Source organism: Pieris brassicae, chromosome 10 (genome assembly GCF_905147105.1).
Source record: "Pieris brassicae chromosome 10, ilPieBrab1.1, whole genome shotgun sequence".
Lineage (NCBI taxonomy): Eukaryota > Metazoa > Arthropoda > Insecta > Lepidoptera > Pieridae > Pieris > Pieris brassicae.
Window position 1 is genome coordinate 15,477,619 of NC_059674.1, and position 24,103 is coordinate 15,501,721.

General features: G+C 32.3%; 2 protein-coding genes across 2 annotated transcripts in view; one reads left to right on the forward strand and one right to left on the reverse strand.

Moving 5' to 3' along the window:
- Nucleotides 1–466: 466 nt before the first annotated feature.
- Nucleotides 467–2,747, reverse strand: LOC123715006 (transmembrane protein 70 homolog, mitochondrial). The gene is made up of 3 exons (XM_045669764.1): nucleotides 2,633–2,747; nucleotides 1,043–2,094; nucleotides 467–911 (listed from the first exon to the last, which is right to left on the reverse strand). The coding sequence occupies exons 2-3, from the start codon at nucleotides 1,484–1,486 to the stop codon at nucleotides 717–719; spliced, it is 639 nt and encodes a 212-aa protein (XP_045525720.1). The 5' UTR covers nucleotides 1,487–2,094; nucleotides 2,633–2,747; the 3' UTR covers nucleotides 467–716.
- A 2,772-nt stretch (nucleotides 2,748–5,519) lies between these two features.
- LOC123715624 (meteorin-like protein) overlaps nucleotides 5,520–24,103 on the forward strand; it is a 31,550-nt gene continuing 12,966 nt past the window's right edge. Inside the window, exon 1 of the mRNA XM_045670802.1 lies at nucleotides 5,520–5,760. Within this exon, the coding sequence (XP_045526758.1) occupies nucleotides 5,666–5,760 (95 nt within the window). The 5' untranslated portion in view covers nucleotides 5,520–5,665. The remainder of the gene's footprint in view (nucleotides 5,761–24,103) is intronic.

Genomic DNA, 24,103 nt, shown 5'->3' on the forward strand with positions numbered 1-24,103 from the left:
ATTAACAATGGCACTAATAAGAGAAGGCTAGAATAATATTTTTGGAAAGTATTATAAAATTAGCTATTTAATTGATATTATTAACATCTAATTTTAATGTAAATAAGGTAATTGATGGTAATTAATCTATGTAGAACATAGAAATTACTAACAGCTTTATTTTAAATAATAGATTAAAAATTTTACATAATGTTTTAAGTGTTGTATGTAATATAAGAATTTAATGTGATGTATAGATAAAAAAATTTAAAATAGGCAGATCATTCCAGTTTAATTTTTTAAAGTAAAATGGACATTATTTAATTTATCTAGTCAAGTTATTTGCTATATTTTCCTAAACACAACTGACTTAAAATTTCACTCTTCTTTTCAAACTACACGCAAACAAAAGAATAAAAGGTCCTATTAAATTTAAGTATATAAAATAATTATATTAATAAAAACAATTAAACAATTTTGTGTATTTTTTAAATTATAAATTGGGATTCCCAACAGTTAAGCATTTTAATTTGAAAATTCTATTAGATATGGGGTTTTAGTAAATCATTTTTTTTATTAAAATTAAAAAGAATATATGGTCATTTACCTGTTAGTCTTAAGTCTAATATTAAGTGTTTAAGAACGAAAATGCTTCTTTTCTTTTATACCTTATATTATTGATAGATGTAAAAGCAAAAACAAAAAATATATTCTAATACCTAAATCTAATAGATTATCTACTTTTTAGTTTCACTGTCATCCATTTCTCCTAGTTTAAAGTCTAATGGTTTATCATAGCCCATGATCTTAGCGTAATCTAGGGGGTCATTGAAATGCCGGGCTTCAATAAATAAAGGTTTGCCCTTAGCAAACATTGTTGTGAACATTCCGGGGATGTCCGGTACTACTACATCATCTGGTGTGAAATCCACCTAAAAACAAATTATCTAGTAATTTTTGCATTAAAATATTTAATATTTATTAAAAATATATTCAGCTTCAAAAAATAAACTGCTTTTTTTATTAATACATATTCAATTTTGATGTTGATAGAGAAACTTACCTTTTTTGGTACTAGAAAAAAACTGTATGTTGTAGCTTTATATAAAGATTTGTCTGCGTCATAATGGATTTCTGTGACATACTTCTTTGTAATGATGTGAAGTAATATTGGAGTAACAAATGTGAAGAAACCCACTACAGAACATAAAGCTACTAATAACGAAGTGCTTCCGATTGTTGAAGCCTCCTTGATTAAAATGGGTTGAGCAATAAGACCAGCTATACTTGAACACAATGAAAAAACCTTTACAGCTCGAATTTGTGGCGTCAAGGTACCGTAATAAATCCGTTCAAATTTTACATCTTCCTGCACTTTACTAGCAAAATGTCTTGAAAAACAATTTTGAACTGGTACACATTTTATTACATCCAATTCTCGTATTAATCTTTGAGATAAGCGACATTGGTTTTGTAAAATAATGCTTTTTGAAAACACACGCAACATTTTTTTAAACGAATGATAAATTTATTATTTTGATCATAAAGGAAGTTTTAATAAGTTAGCCTGATATTAGGTTATGAAACTATTTTGATCTTTAATATTTACTCAAAACCCTTGCAAGACATTGACACTTGGTAGAGGATATAATCATTTGACAACTGCCAAGTGCCAGCCCGTAACTATAGATACAGTAAAGTTTAAAATAATGCTATTGTCTATGAACCTAATTATCTGGAACGCTAATTGAAATAAGTCGTGGTACTGAAACTCGGCCGGACCGGGATCGGATTTGTCATTAAAGCAACGTTGTAGGCTTTTTGTAGATAGTTATTTCTAAATAATTTTATTATCACAAACTTGCTATAAACTTATAATTATTCAATGTAACATTTATTTTTCCAATCCATGTTTTGTTGGGCAGTTATCTACGTCATAGCAGTATCCTGTTTCTGTATCGAGTACCATTGGTTCTGGACAGTCGCACCTTGAAAATCCGCACATTGTCCCAACGAGAATTTCTTCGGGATCCTTACATGTTTTCTGTGCGGGCCAGAAAGATTCAGTGCAGTTACTTACTCTTTTCATCATATGTTCTGGGCAATTTTCAACACCTAGGAAGAGAAAAAGAACGTTAATTGGTTTAGACGTTATATATTATTTTGGATGCGTCGCGGCAGGTACTCTAAATGAAAAAAAACCTAGAAAAGACTTGAGCATCTAACAGCAATCATTTGGTACCAAATGCATTTTTTAAATTGATTTAATGGTATATTGTCTGAGGGCTCTTCATACTTCAGTTAAATAGAAAACACTCGACAGATCGATGCCCTGAATACACAACTATAATGTGACGTTTCGATCAGTTACTTATTTATTTTATAGGTAATTAATAAGTCATACTAGCTAATAGTAACTTATTCATACCCTGAAATGAATAATCGCGCAAACTAAGAGTGTAAACATAATTTATCTTCATCTGTATTAATATTATAAAGCGGAAAGTTATGTCTGTTTGATTTAAAAAAAAAATGTTCTATTAGAACCCTTGAGGGGAATGCTTGCTAATTATTACATATTAGTATTATAATGGAATTATGAGGACATTTTAGAATATTCGTATCTCTTGCCCTTAAAAATATAAATACTCACATGAATTATTGTGCCAAAGACACTTTGATATAGAAGATGGCTCGTAAGCCAAAATAATATTAATTGTCACCATCATCACAGCCCAAGTTGACATCATTAGAATAATACCAAACTATCGCATTACCCGTTTTTATACTTCTAACCATTGTTCCAATAGTTTACATTTTTTCTTCATACACATAGCTTTGTCATTTCCGATGAATAGTACGACGTCAAACAATGACGTAAGGGGACACAAGTTGTGTTTTGTTTTGCGTCTTTCCCTGATCACTTTCTTTAATTATTTAGACATGACATATCACCATCAAGCCACATCTTGAAATGAAGGTTATTAAATAAACTGAAATTACGAGTATAGAGTACACAAAAACTTCCTTTTCCTAGAAGTACATAAATATAAAAAAAATTTTTTTTGTGAAATAACACTTTTCGAGTTCAATCACTGGAGGAAGGCTGTAAGGGTAAATTCAGAAACAAGACTGCTTGAACTATGGCTCGCGTATGTAAACGTTTTTTTTGTACAGAAGTCAGTCTTAATGCTTAGTTTCGCTTCTGAATCTGAAGAGACAATTACGCTACACGGCCTAAAAATGGAGCAGACCTTCTATTACCTATTAATATATCACGCATGCCTGTGACTTAAAAGTTCGTAGTGATAGAAAATTTAATAATTACGTATTTCTTCTTTAGCTTAAGCAATAATATTTTCGATATCTCCCTATACCTATGTTGTAACTAGTAATTAATATCGACGGATAAAAACTGTATGGAAATGGATTTCCGTATTTCCGAATTTTTATTAATCACTTCCGTCCTATGTTTTCGGTTCTCGAGATGGTAACCAAAAAGGGGATTGGTTTTTTGGTTGTCGTTGCTCCAGCCCGTCGAGTTCCACTTCTGAAACGCCTCTCCTCTAATTTCCTGTACGACTTGTGCCCCACAATCTCCACCAGGATCGGGTCATATGATCGCCGTTTGTTTTGATTATTGTATTAATTAATATGTTATGATAGATGGAAATACATAGACTAAATCTTTAGCTGTAGTTGCAACGCCAAATTATGTAGATTATGTTCGCGTTTAATTATTTGATTACCTCGTTAAACTAGCGTTAAGTAGCAAATATATAAGTATTATATAAAGGGGTACGGTACAAGAATGAAATTCTTAGACACGGGTCAAATGAAAGATAAGGAGCGAATCAGGGCTTATACAAGCAAAGTCGGCGACAAAGCGGTTATCTATCCGGCGAACAAACATGCTCTATTGATTTAGTTATCTCAGAGCAAGCATTGCACGATGAATCCACTTACAAAAGGACTTTATACTTAAAAATTTCATATATCTAATGGCGTAAATTATGTTATTCTTATTATTCTACAGGTCTAAACTTAGTCTTAACTTTGTACTACATAAAATACTTATTATACCTAGTAACTTTATTTATTTGGTATATCATAACAGAGGCGCTAAAGTCTTGTTAGGCCTGGGCTTCAGATTACTGTATCTGTTTCATGATGTCTATCAATCTAATACGCAAGCATGTAATCAGCCTCCTGTGTCCTGTGTCCTCCATTTTGGATCTAAGGCAACTCGGTTTCTTCACGCTAATGCGCACATAAATAGAGACTCCATTGGTGCACAGCCGGGGAAGGAACCGACGCCTTCAGGGATGATAGTCGCACGCTGAAGCCACTAAGCTAGCACTTCTCTTATATTTTGTATCTTATACATTTTACAAAATATGTTGTAGTCAATAAATAAAATACTATATTTGTAGAGAAGAATGGAAAAAACAAAATCAGCAACCTCAGTTCGCAGATCGCACGTTGTATGAAACGAAACGAAACGAGAACGGCGGAACTGTTTACCAGAGTCGAGCAAGTAAGCGAAATGGTAGGCAGGAGAAGTTGTGGCCGATCGCCTACCCTTTTGACAGATTATATCTAGACTTAGAGAAGAGAATTATGGGTCTCAGCATCCCTTATAAAGCGGAGGATAGAGCAGTGATAGCAGCAAGTCATAGTAAGTAGTAAGTTGCTATGACCTTTAGTAATGATAACTTCGAAGAAGAAAACTTTATAATATAGATTATTATAATCTGCAATTTTCTAACAATATAATTCATATTTACTACATTCTTAAGCACCTAAATTAATTACTATCCTTTGTAAAAATAAATGGAATATAATGATACAGCATTAAACAAGCCATTATAAGAAAACTGCAAAAAATACCATCATTTATACAAAATTACTAGCATAAGAAGCGTAAGCTTTGACCAAAAGGTCGTAAGCTATTTAGCGATGTTAAAAAAAATGCGGAGTCACGGTTAAAAAAGTATGGGTCGGTGCTTAATTATTTTTGGCTATCATGCTTAACAATTTTATCTCTGAAATAATAATTGTATTTTTATTTCAATCGCCTTTTTAAAGACGTGCTCGTTGACTGGCAAAACCAAAGATTTGGAAGCCTCAAATTATGCTAATTACCGGTAAGCGCACATAATGAAAGCTTATTGATAGCTCATTAAACTCGATTTAGATATTGAAAATGCAAAGCTTTTGGCTTTATCTCGCGTTAACAGTCAGCCCATATTATAAACGAAAGAGCTTTACAAATCTTTCCCGCCATTTAGTAAAGCTTAAATTACAATTTAAAAGCATTTGAAGCAAAATTAACCTTGTTGAATAAGAAATAAAAGTCCTTTTTGAACAATTACTATTGGTTGATAAGAGAGAGTAAGCAATGTCGTGTTATACTTTTTCTACACTTCTTGAATACAATCTGTCTCTTTCGCTCCTACGAAACTGAGATAGTTTATTTCATTTTTTACTTTAAACTATAGGATTCGTCCATTCTATGTTAGTTTTCCGTATATATCGTGGCTGGTGTGACGTTCGCTCAATTTTTGACGCGGCCACTATTAGAAAAACTTTTACTTTGTATGTTTTGACAATAATAATATAGTGATGTGATATTTACGTGGGCGGGATTTAAGCAATTAGGATTTAGATTTCGAAATTTATCAAAATGGATATTCAAACAATATTTTGGACTCTTGTTTTGGTTCTTACGAAATTTGCGGAGGCGGGAAGTATTGGTGACCAGTGTGATTGGAGTGGAAGGTAAGTTCTTATCCATTTAAAAAAAATTAAATTATTTTTTATCTAATTATTTACTGACGAATCGCCTTTGTTTAATAAAATATAATAATATTTTGCCATATAAAAAATTGTTGTATTGTTTTTATTGTTGATGGCCTGTTTCTAAAATATTCTAGTCGGATTATTTAATAAAAAATATCAAGGTAAGACCTACTTATGCTGTTCTGAACTAAATAAAAAAGGATTATAGGAACTTTAAACATTCAATCAAGAGTATTAAAAACATTAATCTGGTTTTGGGTGACGGCTTTGTATTGTTCTTGTGTTTGTTGAAGGTGGAAGCTAAAGCTATCGAATTATGCTTTATTAAATATTTTAAGAGTTAATCCTTCTTAATAGACTAAAGAAATTTAAACCCTTTTAAGAATTGTTTACTACCTGGAGTCTTTAGCATAACCACATGTAACATTGTTTTGTTACAAAATACATAATATTAAGAATACAATCGTAGTTTAGGAATTATTTATTATTGTTTTATTCGACTACGACTATTTTATGTTTGTGCCGTATTTAACAATTAGAAATACCTATTCATTTGGCAGCTAGAAAAAAGATCAGACCGGTAATTTTGTAAAATTAATAATTTAAATGTAGAATTCCAATTAAAGTTTTCAAAAATAAACTTTTGATTACCATATTTAAAGTCGCCGTAAAATTCGAAATGATTTCAAGAATTTCCATTACGATCCCGACCTCAGGCGATACAAGTCATTCTCGCTGCAATTTGCTAATGCCTGTCTGCGTGATCAAAATTGGCATTAAATTGATGTGGTTTTATTTTCACCAATAGTTTTTTGCCTCATTGACATTCTATGACTGAATATTCAATTTGCACAAAGTGGGCTAATCGAATTCAGAATGAAAGTAATGTTCGTGTCGATGTTTTAACAATGTTGCGTCTGACAGTTTTTATATAATTAAGCCCTCATGGCTTCGTGCGGCTCGACACTTTCTTAATCTTTTTGATTATAACCGATTTTACTCTCCCTGAGTAATGGTAAACTTGTAATAAAAAATCAAAATTTACTAGGTTTTGAGTTTTCGTTACAAACTTTCATCTTTATAATATTACTACAGATTTACTAATATTAAGAGACATGATATATACGCATGAGTTAGTACAATGTAGTTGAGTTACAACGATATAGGTAAAAATTGCTACTACGTTTAAGACTAGATTTCAATTTTATTTCGAAATAAATGAATCCTAGAATCTGTTAGATGTAGAACTTATCGTCTCAATAGTAACATTCGTTCTCTTGTCAGCCTGTAAACGTGCTTTATATATAGTAGATAACATTATTGGCATTTTACAAAAAAACTATTTCTAATCAGCGAATGCCTAAATTAATAATCGCAATAACAACATAACAATACTTTTCAAAACGACTATTGTTATATACGTTATACTTGTATGTGTGTTGTATTAAAATGTGTGTTATTATTTTAGCTCAATCTACTCCCTATACACATTTGCATTCATAATATATTGAGAAAATATAAAAAACTTTTCCTTATAATAGTTCTGCAGTCTTCGAGCTCATCTTTATGACGTCATGTTTGTCATTATAATAAAAGTAATTATCTAATACTCTCCGGAAATGTTAAATAGGGGTGAATGCGTAACAAAATCAACAAGTATTTCCCAGTGGGGTAGGGAAACCCGTGGGAAAAATGTTACGTCCACCCTCACATGACCCTTTTTGGGGTGCAACCATTGTTTAATTCAATACATTTATTGTATCAATTGTTTGAGCTTTGTGAGTTTAACTATGATTCCTAGTACTATTGGTTACTCTTAGGCTTGTCAAAAACGTATACGCTTTTGACATACGGAAGTAATAGTTCCCGCTAAGTCGTTTGTGAATCTAAATATTTTTTAACTACGATAGAGAAAAACTAAAACTTTATTTGCGGTAAAGTTATTGTATATGTAAAAGTTAAATTTAATGTTGTGATTTTGTGACGAACTCAAGCAAATCGCTAACGAAATATATTCAAAGATAAAATCGAGGTAAAAAATATACATATATACTACACAAATTATATAATACACAAAAGCATATATTTATTGTATCAATTGTTTGAGCTTTGTGAGTTTAAATATGATTCCGAGTACTATTGGTTACTCTCAGGCTTGTCAAAAACGTATTCGCTTTTGACATACGGAAGTAAAAGTTCCCGCTAAGTCGTTTGTGGATCTAAATATTTTTTATTTACAATAGACAAAAACTAAAACTTTATTTGCGGTAAAGTTAATGTATATGTAAAAGTAAAATTTCATCTTGTGATTTTGTGATGAACTCAAGCAAATCGCTAACGAAATATATTCAAAGATAAAATCGAGGTAAAAAAACAAATCGAGTGTCAATGTACCAGCATCATCCTCAATGCATTGTGGGACTTCAAGTTCATACATTAATATTTATTAGGGAGGGATACGGAGGGGAGCTGTTTATTATAATATCCTCCTATTATAACGCGTTCGCACGACATGCATTCACTGATTGATAAGCCTAAATTGTCCACAGACTTCTTTTCTTTTATCCTCTCCTGCCAATCACCCAGTCCGTAGAAGGTCGTTCGTCTAATAAATCGTTTCTTAATACTAAATAAAAATACGTATGCAGGCTTCGATTACCTACAAAACAATAATTGTTTAGGGTCGGTAGGCACACAAATCACGTAACAGTTATAATAGGAATCCCAGAGGTGTGTGAGCACCAATAAGGTCAAGAAACAATTTCATTACAAACTTTATACATAAAGGAACTATTTATTTATGGTACTCGTGACAAGAATCTGTTAGTCTAATATTCATAATCTGTGCCAGAAATATTTAGTGTTCGCGTTGTGCGTTTTAGTGCCTTCAGTATAGCTTTTTTATAAAGCCCTCGGGTTAATAAACTTATGTATGAACGTTGTGCTTATGAAGCTTTCTTATTTAAAAAAGCGGTGTTGTAAGGTCCTTGGCTCATATACATTCCTGCTAGTAAATCTGCGCATAGTCATGCGTTATCGTAATGATTCCATAGAAGGATGGCTCTGCGTATCTGTTTAGTAATGGTGACTCTTAACATATTTATACAAACTGGTCTCACCTAAATAAGGAGTGATGGATAAGTATACGAGCATTTGCACTTTTCTAGTTAGTTTTATTATGTAAACGGATGTTGCTTAAGCAGGAACAGTTATTTCTTGTTAATGTTTCCTAGAACAAATGATACCGTACCGCAAAATACGATTGTTCTTAAATTTTAATATTCGAACATTTATAAATAAAAAAATATATCACGTAAAGCGGAATAATTTGTCTAAATATTATTCCGCTTTCCAATTGAGTTCTATGGCTCGCAGAATATCTATATAAAACAACTATTAGAACCGCTTTCTATAAAAAAATGTAATACCTATAGTAGTTGATTTGGTTATAGAATATTTCATTAAAATAAAGTGACATTTGCATGTAAATGCTTTACTCATTATAAATGCGTAAGACGAAGCGATATGCGCAGTGTGAAAAAATGGTAAAGAGAATTTGTTTGAAAAGTATTAAATCTCTTGGCGCCGATATAAGAAAGTGCATTAGTCCCGACTCAACAATAGGTCTATGCAATGGCCTCCAATAGATAATAGACGACGCGATGAATGTTGACAATTGACATCATGACTAGCCCTTTTATTTGATAAATGATATGTTTTTTTATAAATCGCCTGTGTTATAAAAACGTTTCTTCTCGTGCCGCGTTTAAAATTAGAATTTGATTGATGAATAGCTCAATAGTTTTGATAACGTATTCAAAGCTATTATTTCCAAATTTAAAGTTAATTTGCGTGTGCAATTAATTTTTTACTATCATCTTTATCGAAACTTACAACGGAAGTGGTGTACGCATAACGTCATGCGGCAATTAAAAGATAAAAATATGCCATGAGAATTTTTTGCGATTAATATTTTAGAGTGACCTACATACAAAACCGCAAATAAGGATGTCATTATCACTAGGATATTCATAATATACAATTCTTTCTATACCTAGTATCTGCCGGAAGAATTTCCTCATTCACCATATGTTTTCACTATCATCATACCGATTCGGCGATGGGATCGTGGCGTCAGGACATTTCACATGGGATGAGCCTGGGAACACCACGCTCCGGTTCCTCTAACTGAAAACATTCATCACATGTTGTATGAAATCACGGTTATTTTTAAGCAACGATTGTTTTTATTCGTTCGCCAATTGGGGCCAATCAACGACACGTGTTCCGTTGAGACGCTTGCCTCAGTCTATTGAGCTTGTTGAATCTGCCGTAATATACTTATATGTATACTGCAGTCTTTAGAATTGGTCTTTAAGATCAAACATTGGATTGTGTGTGCATACTTAAAACTTCAAATAGATCACCTTTTGCGTTGTTCGACGAATGCCTTTTATAAAATACTAGCTGTGCACTAAGGTTCCACCCGCAATTATTCGGTCGTAAGTTCTAAAGCCTAAAGCTTTTCTCGGTAAAGAGACGATTTTTTTTCTAAATACTGATGGCTTCTTTAAAATTGTAGTACATGACTTCGCTCTATTGTCAATAGTTATCGCAGCGTACGCGATACAGCGATACTTATTGATCTTTTTCACATCTTGTTACTACGAATATCGTTAATTTATTCAGAACTTTTATATTTAGTTCATCAGGTTGTATTCTAGATTTTTTCAAATCGGTCCTGTAGTTCCGGAGCCTATTCAATACAAACAAAAAGTAAATACTATCCTCTTTATAATATTAGTACATATATGTATAATTAAGTTCATATGTCTCCCATGCATGAAAATATTCCCAAGGTACTCGAAATAGTTATTACCGTACGTATCTTATGACTGCAAGTATTTTTATTATGTACTTGAAGCGTAATCAAAGATTAAATGTCTAGTCAACAGAAAGGGGTAACTCAATACATAAACACATGATTCACTTAAAACAAGAATGTAATATGTACCAACCCGACACATGTAATTTATGACTTTTTTGTCGTTGATTAATAGTAACGATTTTGACCTACTTCTTAATTAAGGGGATTGAAAGAGCTTTATTTGCATCGATCACGATATTGTAATAGTTTTGAAAGTAAAACATTGGACAATTTACCGTCGCAACACGTACAAACATTTCTATCGGTAATTACATAAGAAGCTATTGAATTGTACGACTTAAATTTATGAGCCTAATATATGAAGGAGCAGTGTTGGTCTATTGAATTTAGGGTGCGACTCTCATCCATGAGGTCGTAGGTTCGATCCCCGGCTGTGCACCAATGCACTTTCTTTCTATGTGCGCATTTAACATTCGCTCCAACGGTAAAGCAATCATCGTTAGGAAACCGGCTTGCCTTAGACCCAAGTCGACGGCGTGCCTCAGACACACACGGCTGATCACAGACTTGCCTATTAGATTAACAAATGATCATGAAACAGATATAGAAATCTGAAGCCCAGAACCAAAAAGGTTGTATATTTTAATATATGAAAGTTGAAATAGTTAAAGATTCTTTGAATGAAACGTCAGCAATTAACAGTAAATGTAGGACGGCATTGTATCGGCAGGTCAGATGAAGGCGTTCTTTGTGTATTGGGTGTTTATTTTTTCAATTCGTTCTCGGAGACGGCTATCGTTATATCGGTGCTAATTACAGTGGATTGAGGTGGGCCACTGGCCCGTAATTAATGCTTACATTCTATGACTTCACTATAAATTTTATAACGCAATTTATAATTTCAGTGTATAGTGTGTTGTATTGAAAATAGATATACCATATGTTACTCAGAGATTGTTTTCTAACAGTGAATGTATTTTTGAAATTAGTCCGAAAGAATTTGAGATTATTCGTTACAAACATACAATAAATACCAATCTTTCCTCTTTATAATATTAGTGTTTGTAAACGCAACGCAAGTCCCTATAATAAATAACCTGCTCAGTTTGAAATAAAAAAATGAATATTAGCAAAGTGTATAAGAGAGGTAGAAATTTTCTAAAATAGAGATTTCGGCGAAAAATTTGGTATGCCAGATAAGGGGGACTCGTTGAATAATGTATAAGGTCTAAGCGGTTATTAGATGCGCGGGCGCAGGCGGTCGCACGAGCTGCATTTTAATGCGCCTCAATCTGTTCGTCACTGTTATTAATTCAACAAAATCTATATTAATAGTTTGTAGGCACCAACCCTTTCCGGAACCATGCTGTGAATTAATAAGTTAAAAATGTCTATTGTTTGAATCAAGTAAAAAAAAATGCTCAAAAGGCATAAATATGCTGATTTATATCATACATTTCTTAGTAAGACATAAATCTTATATATTTTCCTTCACATTATTTACTTAATATGCATCACTAATGAGGCATGAGTGTAACTTGATGCGCCAGCGCATCGTCCGATGCACAAACCGCCGGCTTGATTGCCTTCTTGTCATCCATCATACGTCTAGAGGCAAAAGCGATCAATAAGCAAACAAAAGGACCCGATATACTCCGGCTATATTACCGCCATAATTACTTACACTATTAGTTTCTGAGTACGAACCGTTGGATCAACATTTTTTAATATAAAACCTCTTTCACAATCGCTTATCGGGATATGTTAAAAAAGGACTTAGTGGTCTGGAGACGACCGATTATAATGCAAAAAGAGCGGGTCGTTCCATAACCGATTGCAAATGGCACTCGCCCGAGGGCCCGCTCAGCCATTTAAAGGCTCGCAATCTTGGCAAGTAAAAAATAAAATATGCAATTTCTTCAGAGGTTCACTCTCTATGTGTTTGTACTATGGATGTTCGAAGCTCAAATTAGGAGTATAAAAAGCGAATCGTCCCTTTGAAATACCTAAGCGTATCATATAACCTTTTTTCGTCTACGTCGCCTTAGCTTCATCCCTTTTGTCGGGACTCTCACTTTCAAAACTTTCCCGATTCTTTAATTCGAGTCTTCAATACTGTTTTTTTTAATACTCATAGTTTGTCTTTGAATAATTTTGATTTATATTCTTAAATCTGTAGTATTAAGTATACCATTATTTTTTTTTAAATAAACCAGCCGCACATTATACCGCCCAAGGATACTCTCAATAACAGAGGGCTCGCGAGTGCGTTGCCGGCCTTTTAATAATTGGTGCGCTGTTTTCTTGAAAGACCCCAACTCGAATTGGTTCGGATATACTTCAGTGCCTTAAATAACGCTTAGTTGTGACACGAGAGGATGGATGTCCGATGATAAAACTTAACTGCAGATATTAAACCAACTCCTCGGAACATTGTCATTATCCATTCATAAAGAGTACAGTATAAATGGCGGTATATGCGTTATGACGATCACCATGTCCGGTTTAGGTTCATATTTCCATGCGTTATCAAGACTACAGAATGCCATAAAGGTAAACAGATACAAGTTTTCGAGGTTATATTGACCGTTGAAGATTTTAAACGATAAATTTAGATTATAAATGCGTTGATCCATCTGAGACAGCCACATAAAACAACATACAGTTTGCATAACGAGCCAATTAACTAAAAAACTACGATAATTTTTAGCAGCTTCGTTATCTTAATCCGTTTTTTTAATAGAACTGATATCGAATTTAAATAAAATTAATTAGTCAAAAATAGAAAGTTTTTAATGAATGCACTAAATTCCCGAAAACTCCAATATTCGCGGGGCGAAACCAATACCAAAGGCAATAAGGCAAAATTCATTGGAAAACATTATTACTATCTTACAAAAGAAATATTTTTAGACCTTTGCTAAACAATGGATAATTATGGTCTCATAATGTCTTCCTGACAATGTTTAGCCAGTCCAGTAACTTTTAATCTCTTCCTGTGGTCCAAATTGAGTGGGCACAGTTGTGTCCGCCGTGTAATGAAATATCGACACACGCTGATATTTGATATATTCTGGAAGGATTCACTGCTTAATAATTTTGCAACTTGCCCCAAATTAAGATGTTATAGCTTCTGAACACAGATACCATCTATATTATCTCTTTAGTTATGGTTTAATGATCAGTTTTTTTATGGTTTATGAACAGTTTCTGTAGTTCCGTGTACGTAAGTTGGAAAGGTTCGTTAGATGCGCAAGCGTTGTTTGGGGGTTTTATTTCTTTTTTTTTATAGAACAGGAGGCAAACGGGTAGTAGGCTCTCCTGATATTAAGTGATACCGCCGCCCATGGACACTCTCAATGCCAGAGGCCTCGGGAGTGCGTTGCCGGCCTTTTAAGAATTTGTACGCTCTTTTCTTGAAAGTTTTCCATTTGGACATGCGCTTCCTCTTTGCGCCCAGATACGTTCCGATACTAATAGTAATATTTAAACTTAATAATTGCCATATGAAAATATCAAAGGTAAAAATAATAATTAGTTTCTTGATTTTATTTTTCGCATCATCTTGTTCTTGCGGAGTAAAATTTTTAATACCCTCCACCATCTTCTTACATTAGTTTTATTACTATAAACAATCAAGGATTATAAATGTTTATAACGATCTTGTTTACTGCAAAATTTTCTTATTAAATTTAAAGATTATACAGTTTATTTTATGACATAATAGCAATACTAAAGAAGCATTTAAAAATTTCTATTAAGATAATATCAGAGCATACGTTTAGTTATCATTGCATTAAGTGTTAATAGACGCTACTTAACTGTCAAGATTTGTATGCACGGAAAAGTATGGTATTGAATATTAATAGGTAATATTTATTCCAGAAGATAACATAAGTACAACAAGTTGTTTATACGTTTATTCTTAATTTAAATTTTTAAATATTTTAAAGCTGATGCAAGCCGAAAGTGTGGCATTAAGGAAAGTTGTGATATAATAGTAATAAAGCATAAATCACACTTAAGATTTAGTAGCTTTTAAGAACCGGTCAGTTTAAAATAAAACGATCACAGGCTTTTCACACCTCCGTATTTGAGCCGCGATTTAGCGTTCACGCCTCATGTATACTTACCCCTAAAGTTCGCACCTTCGATACATATCGGGTAGATAATATGTAAAGTTATTTCTTGTGTATATTTGAAAAGCTGCGCCCTCAAGAGTGCATTTTACTCGGGCGTGGTTTGGTGTGTATTAAACTATTACTTCCTTTTTTCTGTCCTAGTGACTAGATCATCAATATACCACATTTTTGCCAATTCTATCATTTTTTTGTTTATGTATATACGGTATAAATTATTTGTAAATAAATAAATAAGTAAATCTATGGCTGATAGGGCAGATATTTGGGTATTCATTTGTCTTTATAAACAATTAGGTTAACAGACTTCATAAACAAAAAGGTCTAGCATTAAACTTGAAGATTTAATTATAACTCTAATTATAAAACTATAATATTTTTATATCAACGTGTCGATCGTACGATAGGGTAAAATCCTAGATAAATAATATCGTCGATTAATGACAGCTGTCATTAAGAACGGATATTGTTCACGACCGGCTCTTAGGTGATTTTGGACGATTACGGGTCCCACGTGACTTGATTGTAGTTCTCCAAGAGAAAGTTGGCGTTGCGTGTTGCTTGCGAGGACAGTTTTTTGTTAATCATGGAATTATATATGTAATACACGAAATAATTGTGAATAAGATTGTCGTATGAAGCCCCGAATGCTCGAATATTTATTTTTTACATATTTATCGATTTGGGTGATCAGTTTTATACACGTTGTCGATTTTTGTCTTACAAGCTACAGTTAAAAACGTTATTTTAAAATGTGCCGGTGCATTGAACGCGTGGTCACGAGACACGCTTGGCCACTACACTGGACAATCGTTAAAATTACAATTAAAAATAACTTGTCATTACGGTGCGTGTAATGTCTTAATTAAAGTCAAAATTACATTACCCGAGTGTTTGGGCACGTATCCTTTGCAAAAAATGAATTCGCTCATACATAGTACGCCATCATTGTTCGAACAAAGAAATGCTTATACCCATCTGACGAGTAAAAATTCTTTGAAGTAACAACATTTTAATAATCTTTTAGCCATATTCAAATAAAACGGAAATTATTCATACTGATAATGAGGAATTTTTTATGGTTGGTTTGCATTTAATAGGCTCTAAAATTACAGGAAAAATTGATTCACAGTTCTGTATGAAATTACGAAAGTGTAACGTAAAGTGTGAAAAAGGTTAATGAAGATTCCTATATCGTCTACGGGTGAAACTATTCTCAATACAGCAAAGTTATGTCCTTCAGTTTTATAGAAGACATCAATATTTCCAAAAAAAAACGCGACACGTTACGTGTAACAAAAAAATATTCTTTTTGCATTTAAAAGTTTATTTACCGAGAAAATGCTATAGAACATCGTGTTATGACCGAATCAGTGGTGAACGGAGCACAGCTAGTTATGTATATATTTCTTACGTATCGTGTAGGCGGGACGAGCTAATGAATAGTGTAAACAGGTAAATCTAAGTATCACTGCCCGCACCAATATGTTTGACACGAAGCCACACTTAAATACACAATACACATTCCAAGTAGCTAGAAATGTCAACAGGTAATAGCCCACTGTATGCCTTTAATTATAGGGATATGACATACAGTTGTCTCGTAGACGTAACCTTTCTACCTTGATCTACATACCTATATGGCCATTATTAGGTCTGGTCTGGTCTTCGTAATATTTCAAATGTTTTCTGAAATTAAAATTTTCGTAAATTAGGTAGCACAGTGTTTATGTTTCTGAGATGAAATATCTCTCATTCTAACAGCACAAACACAATTTCAAAGGAAAGTTAGTAAAAAGAGTCCAATGAGGTTGTTTAAGTTTTTGTGTTAGTTTCATGTTGGTACACGAAAAACTATTAAAGTGGGTACAACGCTTATATAAAAACTCATTAATAAAATTAATTTCTCTTCATAATACTGATTAAAAATAGCATAGCAGAGATAAGATAAAAATCACTGTCATAAATTTCGGAGCTATAACAATATAACTAAATAAATATTATGAGTGGCGACTTTTTGATACTTATATATACGGTATCGATTTTCTTATAACCAAATATTTGAATAGGACGGTGCAGATTTGATACGGCGAAGGCAAACAAAAGACTGTTTGGGTTTATAACTTATCGCCAAGTACGTGATACGAACAAAAGATACATTAAACAAGACAAAAACATTATAGTATCAAGAATTTTGCTACAACGGGTCAAATTACATTTCGTTTTTGAAAGCTCTAACAGGCTTTTCTTTACGAAAACTAAGTGTGCATATCTAAAAAGTTGTTGAAATGTCAATTCATTTTTACATTCACTGTGAATTTTAATATTGTTATGTTCAGCTGATTTATATAATATAATGTAATATATTTACAAAATGTAATCGGTAAAATTTGTTTCGCAAAAAATAATGGTTTTATTCTATAGAACTTATGTTAATGATGGATAAGTATTTTGTAAAAAGTACCAAAACTTTTGCGACACGATATTTTCGTTTTAGCAATTTAACATAAAGACTTTATTGAAGAACCAAAGGTTATCTTCGATGTAATAGAAAGCAATAATAAATATTTATACTGGTTAGGCTGCGGTCATTACCGTTCCACTGAAATATAATACACATTCTTCAAATGTCACAAGGACATGCACAGTGTAACACCAATTCGAATTTCGAACATATCAATACTTTCAAACTAGCCAATTCGTGACGGGTTTTGACGACGAGTCATAAATTTTAAATTGCCAGAGCAATAATGGAAAATATATTCATAAACCAGATATATTATTGTATATAAATTATATTATATGACGCTATTGTATTTCAATATTGACATTTACAAATGAGAAATGATATGGTAATATTTTAGATGCAATAAAAAATTATAGCTTTCGTGTGTTCCATTCGGGTCTTTATTTCTACAATTATAATCATCCTGAGTGCTGGGATTTTACGTTTTAAGAATCGTATTTATATTCCATATAAATAGTTACTTTTTGTAGATACAATATTATTGCGAAAAATGTTCTAATAATCGAAAAATATTCATAAAAAAATATCTGACAACTTACGACCAAAAATCCTAATATTGTATTACATAAGTTAATAATATAATTATAAGTTTATAATAATACAAATAGCTTTAATCCGGTAAAAAAATTGTTTTCTTTCATTGTATTATTAATTAAGCAGAGTGCAATTATAAATAGAATAAAAGTAAATTGTAATTTGTTTCAGTCTCTTTCTCGATGTAATTATGTAAATTATAATAATAAATATATATATATATATATATATATATATTTCTTAAATAGCTCTCCCAATCTATACATTAGTGACCACTTTAAATTTCAAAGAATATTCACTAATGAGCCGCTATTATATGACACACCGGTGACTTCGAATGAATGTTTTTTCGTACCATATTCGATGATCAAACGTCATCTTTGATTTAAGAGCTTCGGTATTCGCAAAACTCTAATTGGTGTCTTTTCCATATCGAGCGCGAATAAAGCTCAAGAAAAATAGGACGATTTTGCATTCAATTCTAAGAAAGATTTCTTTTGCTATCACGGAGAATCGTTTAACATTCATCAACATTTGACTTTTTAGATACCAAGTGAGTCAGATAACAATTTGAAAGCTTCACAAATCACATAGAAGAATGATTTTAATGTACAATTTAGGTATCGTTTTAGTTTTTAGTAATGTATTTTTCTAAGACAATTTTAGACAAGTGTTGACGCAGCCATCATCGTGAAGACAATCATATATTGTGGATGGAGGTCAGAAAGATCAATTGTCTTCTAAGATTGTAGGCATGGCCATTACATGTCTGAATTATTACTAACAGCGAGATATCAATTTAAAGTGTTTGTTCAAATATTTCTTTTAAAATTATTAAATTCATTAAACGTTATTTTTATTCGTAAGTTGTTTGATAACATATAATGCAACATCTATTTCCAAAACTGCGATTCATAATAAGTACAATGTATATAGTAACGACAGGTGGATGATAAGTAGAACACAAGTATGTAGAATGTATGTTCACATTTAAAAAATATACTTAAAAACAAAAAAAACTTCACTTTATTTTAAAAAAAGCAATATATTCACTCAAAAATTGATTAGTATTCTAATAAGGAGTAGTAAATTAGAACTAAGGCTTAATATGGATAGAATATGTTTTAAACAGTCGTCGTGAGCAAAGTAGTTCATAAATCAGATTGTAACTTGGCGCGTGCCGAGGCCGGTAACCTGAAGCACAAAGCAGTCTGCCCTGGAGTACGGCCTACTTGTACTCCTTGTATAGACCACAGACTATATAATAACGCAGTAACTATAAAGGGGCTTAATTAATCAAATAGATTATGTGCACACTAAATTCCCGTACACTTAGTCAGACGTTGCATTTTTTCCCTATGGGGCTATATTCAAGTATTACATAAGCTCTCTAGGGGGAGTTCTTTGATTTTCTTAATTGGTGATTACGTCAACAGTAATTATTTACTTTTTTACACATATTACCTACACTTTGTCTATGCTTGAAAACGAAATGCATTTTCGAGAATTCGTACTTACAAACAATTTAGAGAACCTTGCTTTCTTTTGAAGACAAGAGGAGGGGGGGGGGGGGGAGAGCTGAATATCAAGTTTTGATAGTAATAAACATTTAAGCCTTAATCAAGTTGTTTGTTTTATACTAAACCATTATTTTGTTGGTTGTTATGTTTGTATGGAACAACATACTCTCAAGAAAATAGTTTTTATAAGCTGGAACTTAATGTGAAGTCGTTAAGCAACGTATTCGTCATTGCATTGCCAGGTCATTCGATACAACCGCACGTGCTATGTAAGGTATTGCTCGACACTGGACACCTCTATAATACTATTCAAATCGACCTCGGCAAAAACAATCTCCCAATATAGACAGCATTTAAATAACGAATTTGGTTACATTTAAATCGTAGCCCATTCCAAATGCAAAATAAATATTCCGATAATTACTGAGGACAATTTTGTCCAATAAAGGCGAGGTTTTTTTATCTGCATTCGCGATAGCCGCCGGCGCAGGTTTCAGAGATCCGTTAAATAAGTACTCGTGTCTCGTGGTTCCAGTGCGCTATAAATTGTCAGTAGCCGCGGGGCACGCGGCACGCAACCTCAATGCGGAAAATATAACGTGTATAGTCTGGCCAATGAAAGTTGATACTGATAAAGGGCAATTTAAGAAAACATACGGCAAATTAAGGTTGCCAGAAAAAATGACATGAAGTTTATTCATAAATAAATAAAAATATTAATCATACCCATGCATAAATTTTGATGGAAGACTATGTTTTTTTTTCGACAAATCCATGAAAGACTTATTATTCAGTTTTTTTACCAACGAAGATAATATCAAGAAATTGTCTTTTAAAAATGTTTTAGCCAGTATCAACTTTCTTTGGGCCGATTTGCGCAATTTAGATTGTTATATGTATATGTAGTTAGAATGGCCAAGTCCGCCGGCAACACAGCTATTGTTGTAGCGGCCGGTAACTTTTACTTCGACATGGCAATGGTGAATGCTTTGTAAGCTCTGGTTCATTAAACCTGGATATAGTCTATATTAGAGTTGCTCGCGGCTTCTAACAAGACTAAATCAAGGTATAAGTGAACTGAATATATGGTATGAATTACTAAAATGCTGGAAAATTATAGATTGCGTACAAATATATATTTTATAAAGAGCTTTAAATTATTTATGAAGGACATTTATATTGCATTAGAATTAAGTTTTTAACACAATAATAGCAAAATTAATTACTAAATATTTTCTGTCGAAAGCATATCTTAGTTTACACCTTAACTAATACATTTATTTTAATTAAGCAAAAAGAAAATAAAATTCTTGTTATTTCACTCAACCTTTAAACGTGACAGTTTTTGTTGAGATTAGAAAGGCCGTGAGTTATGACCGTTTCACTAAAGCCGCATTAAATTTAATTAAGTATAATCCACCTACAATATGAACCGTTGTTTCAACGGATTAAAAACTTGTTAGCAATGTTATAACTTATAAATAGTGAGTTGCGTTGATGTCTTTTATAAGCGAAAACGTATTAATTATATTTCAACTATACAATATGTGCTGATGGTATACCGAACACTTTATTTATGGAATTAATTCAGATAGTTTCAGTATTTCGTTCATTGGTTTTGAAATTTGCTTTATTTTTAGATTTCACATTGCATATATCTATAGTAATTAGTTGACAAGAAATATGTGTGTATTTGAATGCAAATTTTTTAGACCCATAAATGCAAACAATATGGAAACAAGTTGACATGAACAATGCGATGCACAGGTTCATGTCCGAACTTGTGCATCACATACCTGGTTACTTGCTATTAAGGACAAGGAGAACTTTAATAGGAAATTCAATAGACACAAGTTTTTGTCTTTGTAAAGTTTATAAAAAATACCATTTTTTGTCGTGTTTTTGTTGTGTAGTTATGCCTCTCCTTTCCCCTACTCTTTCATCAAGAATTTGTTGCTGAAAATCTAGTAGCAAGTAGTGTGTGATATTGATTATGGCTGAACACTATAAATACTGATTTGTTTGAATACTATCTACCGATACCTATTAAAGATTTCATGATTTGGATCCGACATATGATATTTATAAAATCTTATTTACTCTAGATTGAAATGAATGAATTTTTCCTTAGATTAAATGATATTAATTTCTGCTTGTCAGTGTCGCCATCACAACTCGAATTTTCGGTATATTAATATTTATGTGAAGATTGCCAGTCTATTACATTGTCTTTCTTCTACTACAGGATAAAATAAAATACAAAAAAGGTATAGGTTCTATCTACATAATGTCATATGTTCCAAACCCTGGCCTGAGAATATACAAATGTAGGCCAATGAAATTACAAGTGAAATAGTTAATATTCAGTTCACAAACCGCACTATTCTTTCTCACGCATGCGTAAGTCGTGTGAACATGCGGGATTCAGTTGTAAACTTTTGTTTATTTATACTGCCGTTTTGTTATACAAAAATCTGGGTTCGATAAACAATATTAATTACCTTCGATTTGGTTAGGGAGTTATTCATTATGTAACTTCATTCTTTGAGTTTTTATATTATAAATTATAGCAAGTTGTTTTTTACTTTGATTACTTGACTTAAAGTCCTATCTCCCCCAAGTGGTCCAAGGGGCATCCAGCGTATAAAACCAGCAGCTCCTCCTGGGCAGCTTTCTTAACTTCACTCCACGTCATTCCAGCTTCCTTCGCCTCTCCAATGATGCTTTGTTGCCAGGTTTGTTTTGGACGGCCACGTTTCCTTTTGCCTTGAGGATTCCAGTCGAGGGCTTGCTTGGCAATGTAACTTGGATCTCTCCGAAGCGTTTGACCCACGTTTCGCCCACCCATGATACTTACAGCGTTATAGACCTGTCAATTGGCGCCTCATTGCATAGCTCCCATAGCTGATGATTGGAGATTCTCTCGGGCCAGAATATTTCAAGGATTTGACGAAGGCAGCGGTTAATGAAGACTTGGGGTTGTTGTGTGGTGCTCTTTTGTGTTTAACTTCAATAGAGTTTTTTTTCATAGTCTATTTAAACAAAATTATTAAAGGTTCCATTGAAGTCGCATGTAAACTAATTATAACTGAATTTTATAGAATAAATCTTGGTTTTTTTAGCCTAGCATAGACTTTATTTAGCCTAACAAATTTCTTAATATAAACTTCCGTCATAACAAGTATAGTTGTATAAATATGCATACTGTATATTAAGCGTTATTTAATACCTATGTTTGATAATATCTACTGCATAAACTAATACGACTGTTTATATTCGTTATCGTAATGAAAGTTGTTTATACAAGGTGAACTATATTCAAAGCAAATCTAATTTATGTTACACTGGTCTTAAACAAGGTTGGTACTGAATATGCATTGATATTTAAATACTTTTTTTTATTAACGTAATACACTTACAGAGTTTATAATATTTTTATATGTTGATGAGATTTCATTATATAAAACCGTATCCTTAATTTAAACATTGTGTAACAGATTATGCAAAGGACTTAAAACTTAGTTTTTCACGTCTTGTATCCTATAGCCCAATCGTAAACCTTCAAACATTATGATTAGTATCGTGTAAATTAATTATTGGAATAAATATTTTTGGAAACATTTTTAGCAGTACCATAGCTGTAAATTTCCCTTTAGTTCCTCAGAGTAAGGTTTTTTTTAATAAAGTTTTAGTGTGTCAATTCACACGCAATCTTATCAGGTATAAGGTGAGATGTTTGACATATTGACGGAATATTGACATGTTAAATATTGTGAATACTGTCAGGTCATATCATAAACTGAATAGGTTCACATATTTACAAACATTCTGTATTTATCTCTATCTTTGACTATAAGGAAAATAAAAATAAACCTCTCGTTGACAAAAATAAATCGGGAAGGTTTTGAGTTAGTAAAGAACTTAGAACTAAATTTAAGTGCTAAATGTATCCTTGTTGGATAATATTAGTATAATTAAAACGAAGGCTATGTGATCTATTAGTTCATATTAACGTTGTTTGTTGAACTATTTAAATTAAGCGTGCTGACGTAGGTTTATACTAGAATCTCACGGTATTACGTTTATTAAATATATTTGCATAACGTTCGTGCGAAAAAATTTATCAAAAAATTTATGGCCTTCGGGCTCCTATAAATTTATCCACATTCCCACGTTGCGTGATATCGTGAAAGCATCATCGCTATCTCCTATCATGTTTTTTTTTGTTATCATTCCAATTTCCCAGGCTCATTAGACGTCTTATTTTGCCAAATGTCTGCGCAAATAACTTTATCGTACCAAACTTTCCTATGTTATTGGTGAAATGTTTTCGCAAGCTTTAAATTAAAATATTTATATAGAAAATGTAAAACACATCTTATCTAATATTGAACTGAAACAATATATAAACAATCTACGTAACTCTAACCACGAGTTAAAGAACTTATACAATTTTAATTTTTGTTTATAGGTACGTCTGCACGAAGGTACATTGCAATTTGGAATTAAGCACTAAATGTAATGAGAACTATTTAGTAGTTAAGACGGACTGTTATTCATAGTCTGTTGCAAAAAAAAAATGCGTGTTATTATGTGGTTTTTAAAGCGCTGTAATTTGAGTAAAAAAGTACATTTTTAATATGCGCACAAATATTCTTAATAAAAGGCATTTTAGGTATGAGTTAACTAGCTTTGTGCAGAAGAATGTGTTATT

What these genes read in the sequence shown, in the direction of transcription:
- LOC123715006 (XM_045669764.1), bottom strand. Translation starts at nt 1,486, where the DNA reads ATGTTGCGTGTGTTTTCAAAAAGCATTATTTTACAAAACCAATGTCGC. An exon ending in TTTTTCTAGTACCAAAAAAG is followed by an intron (nt 912 to 1,042) that starts GTAAGTTTCTCT and finishes ATTTGTTTTTAG; the next exon opens with GTGGATTTCACACCAGATGA.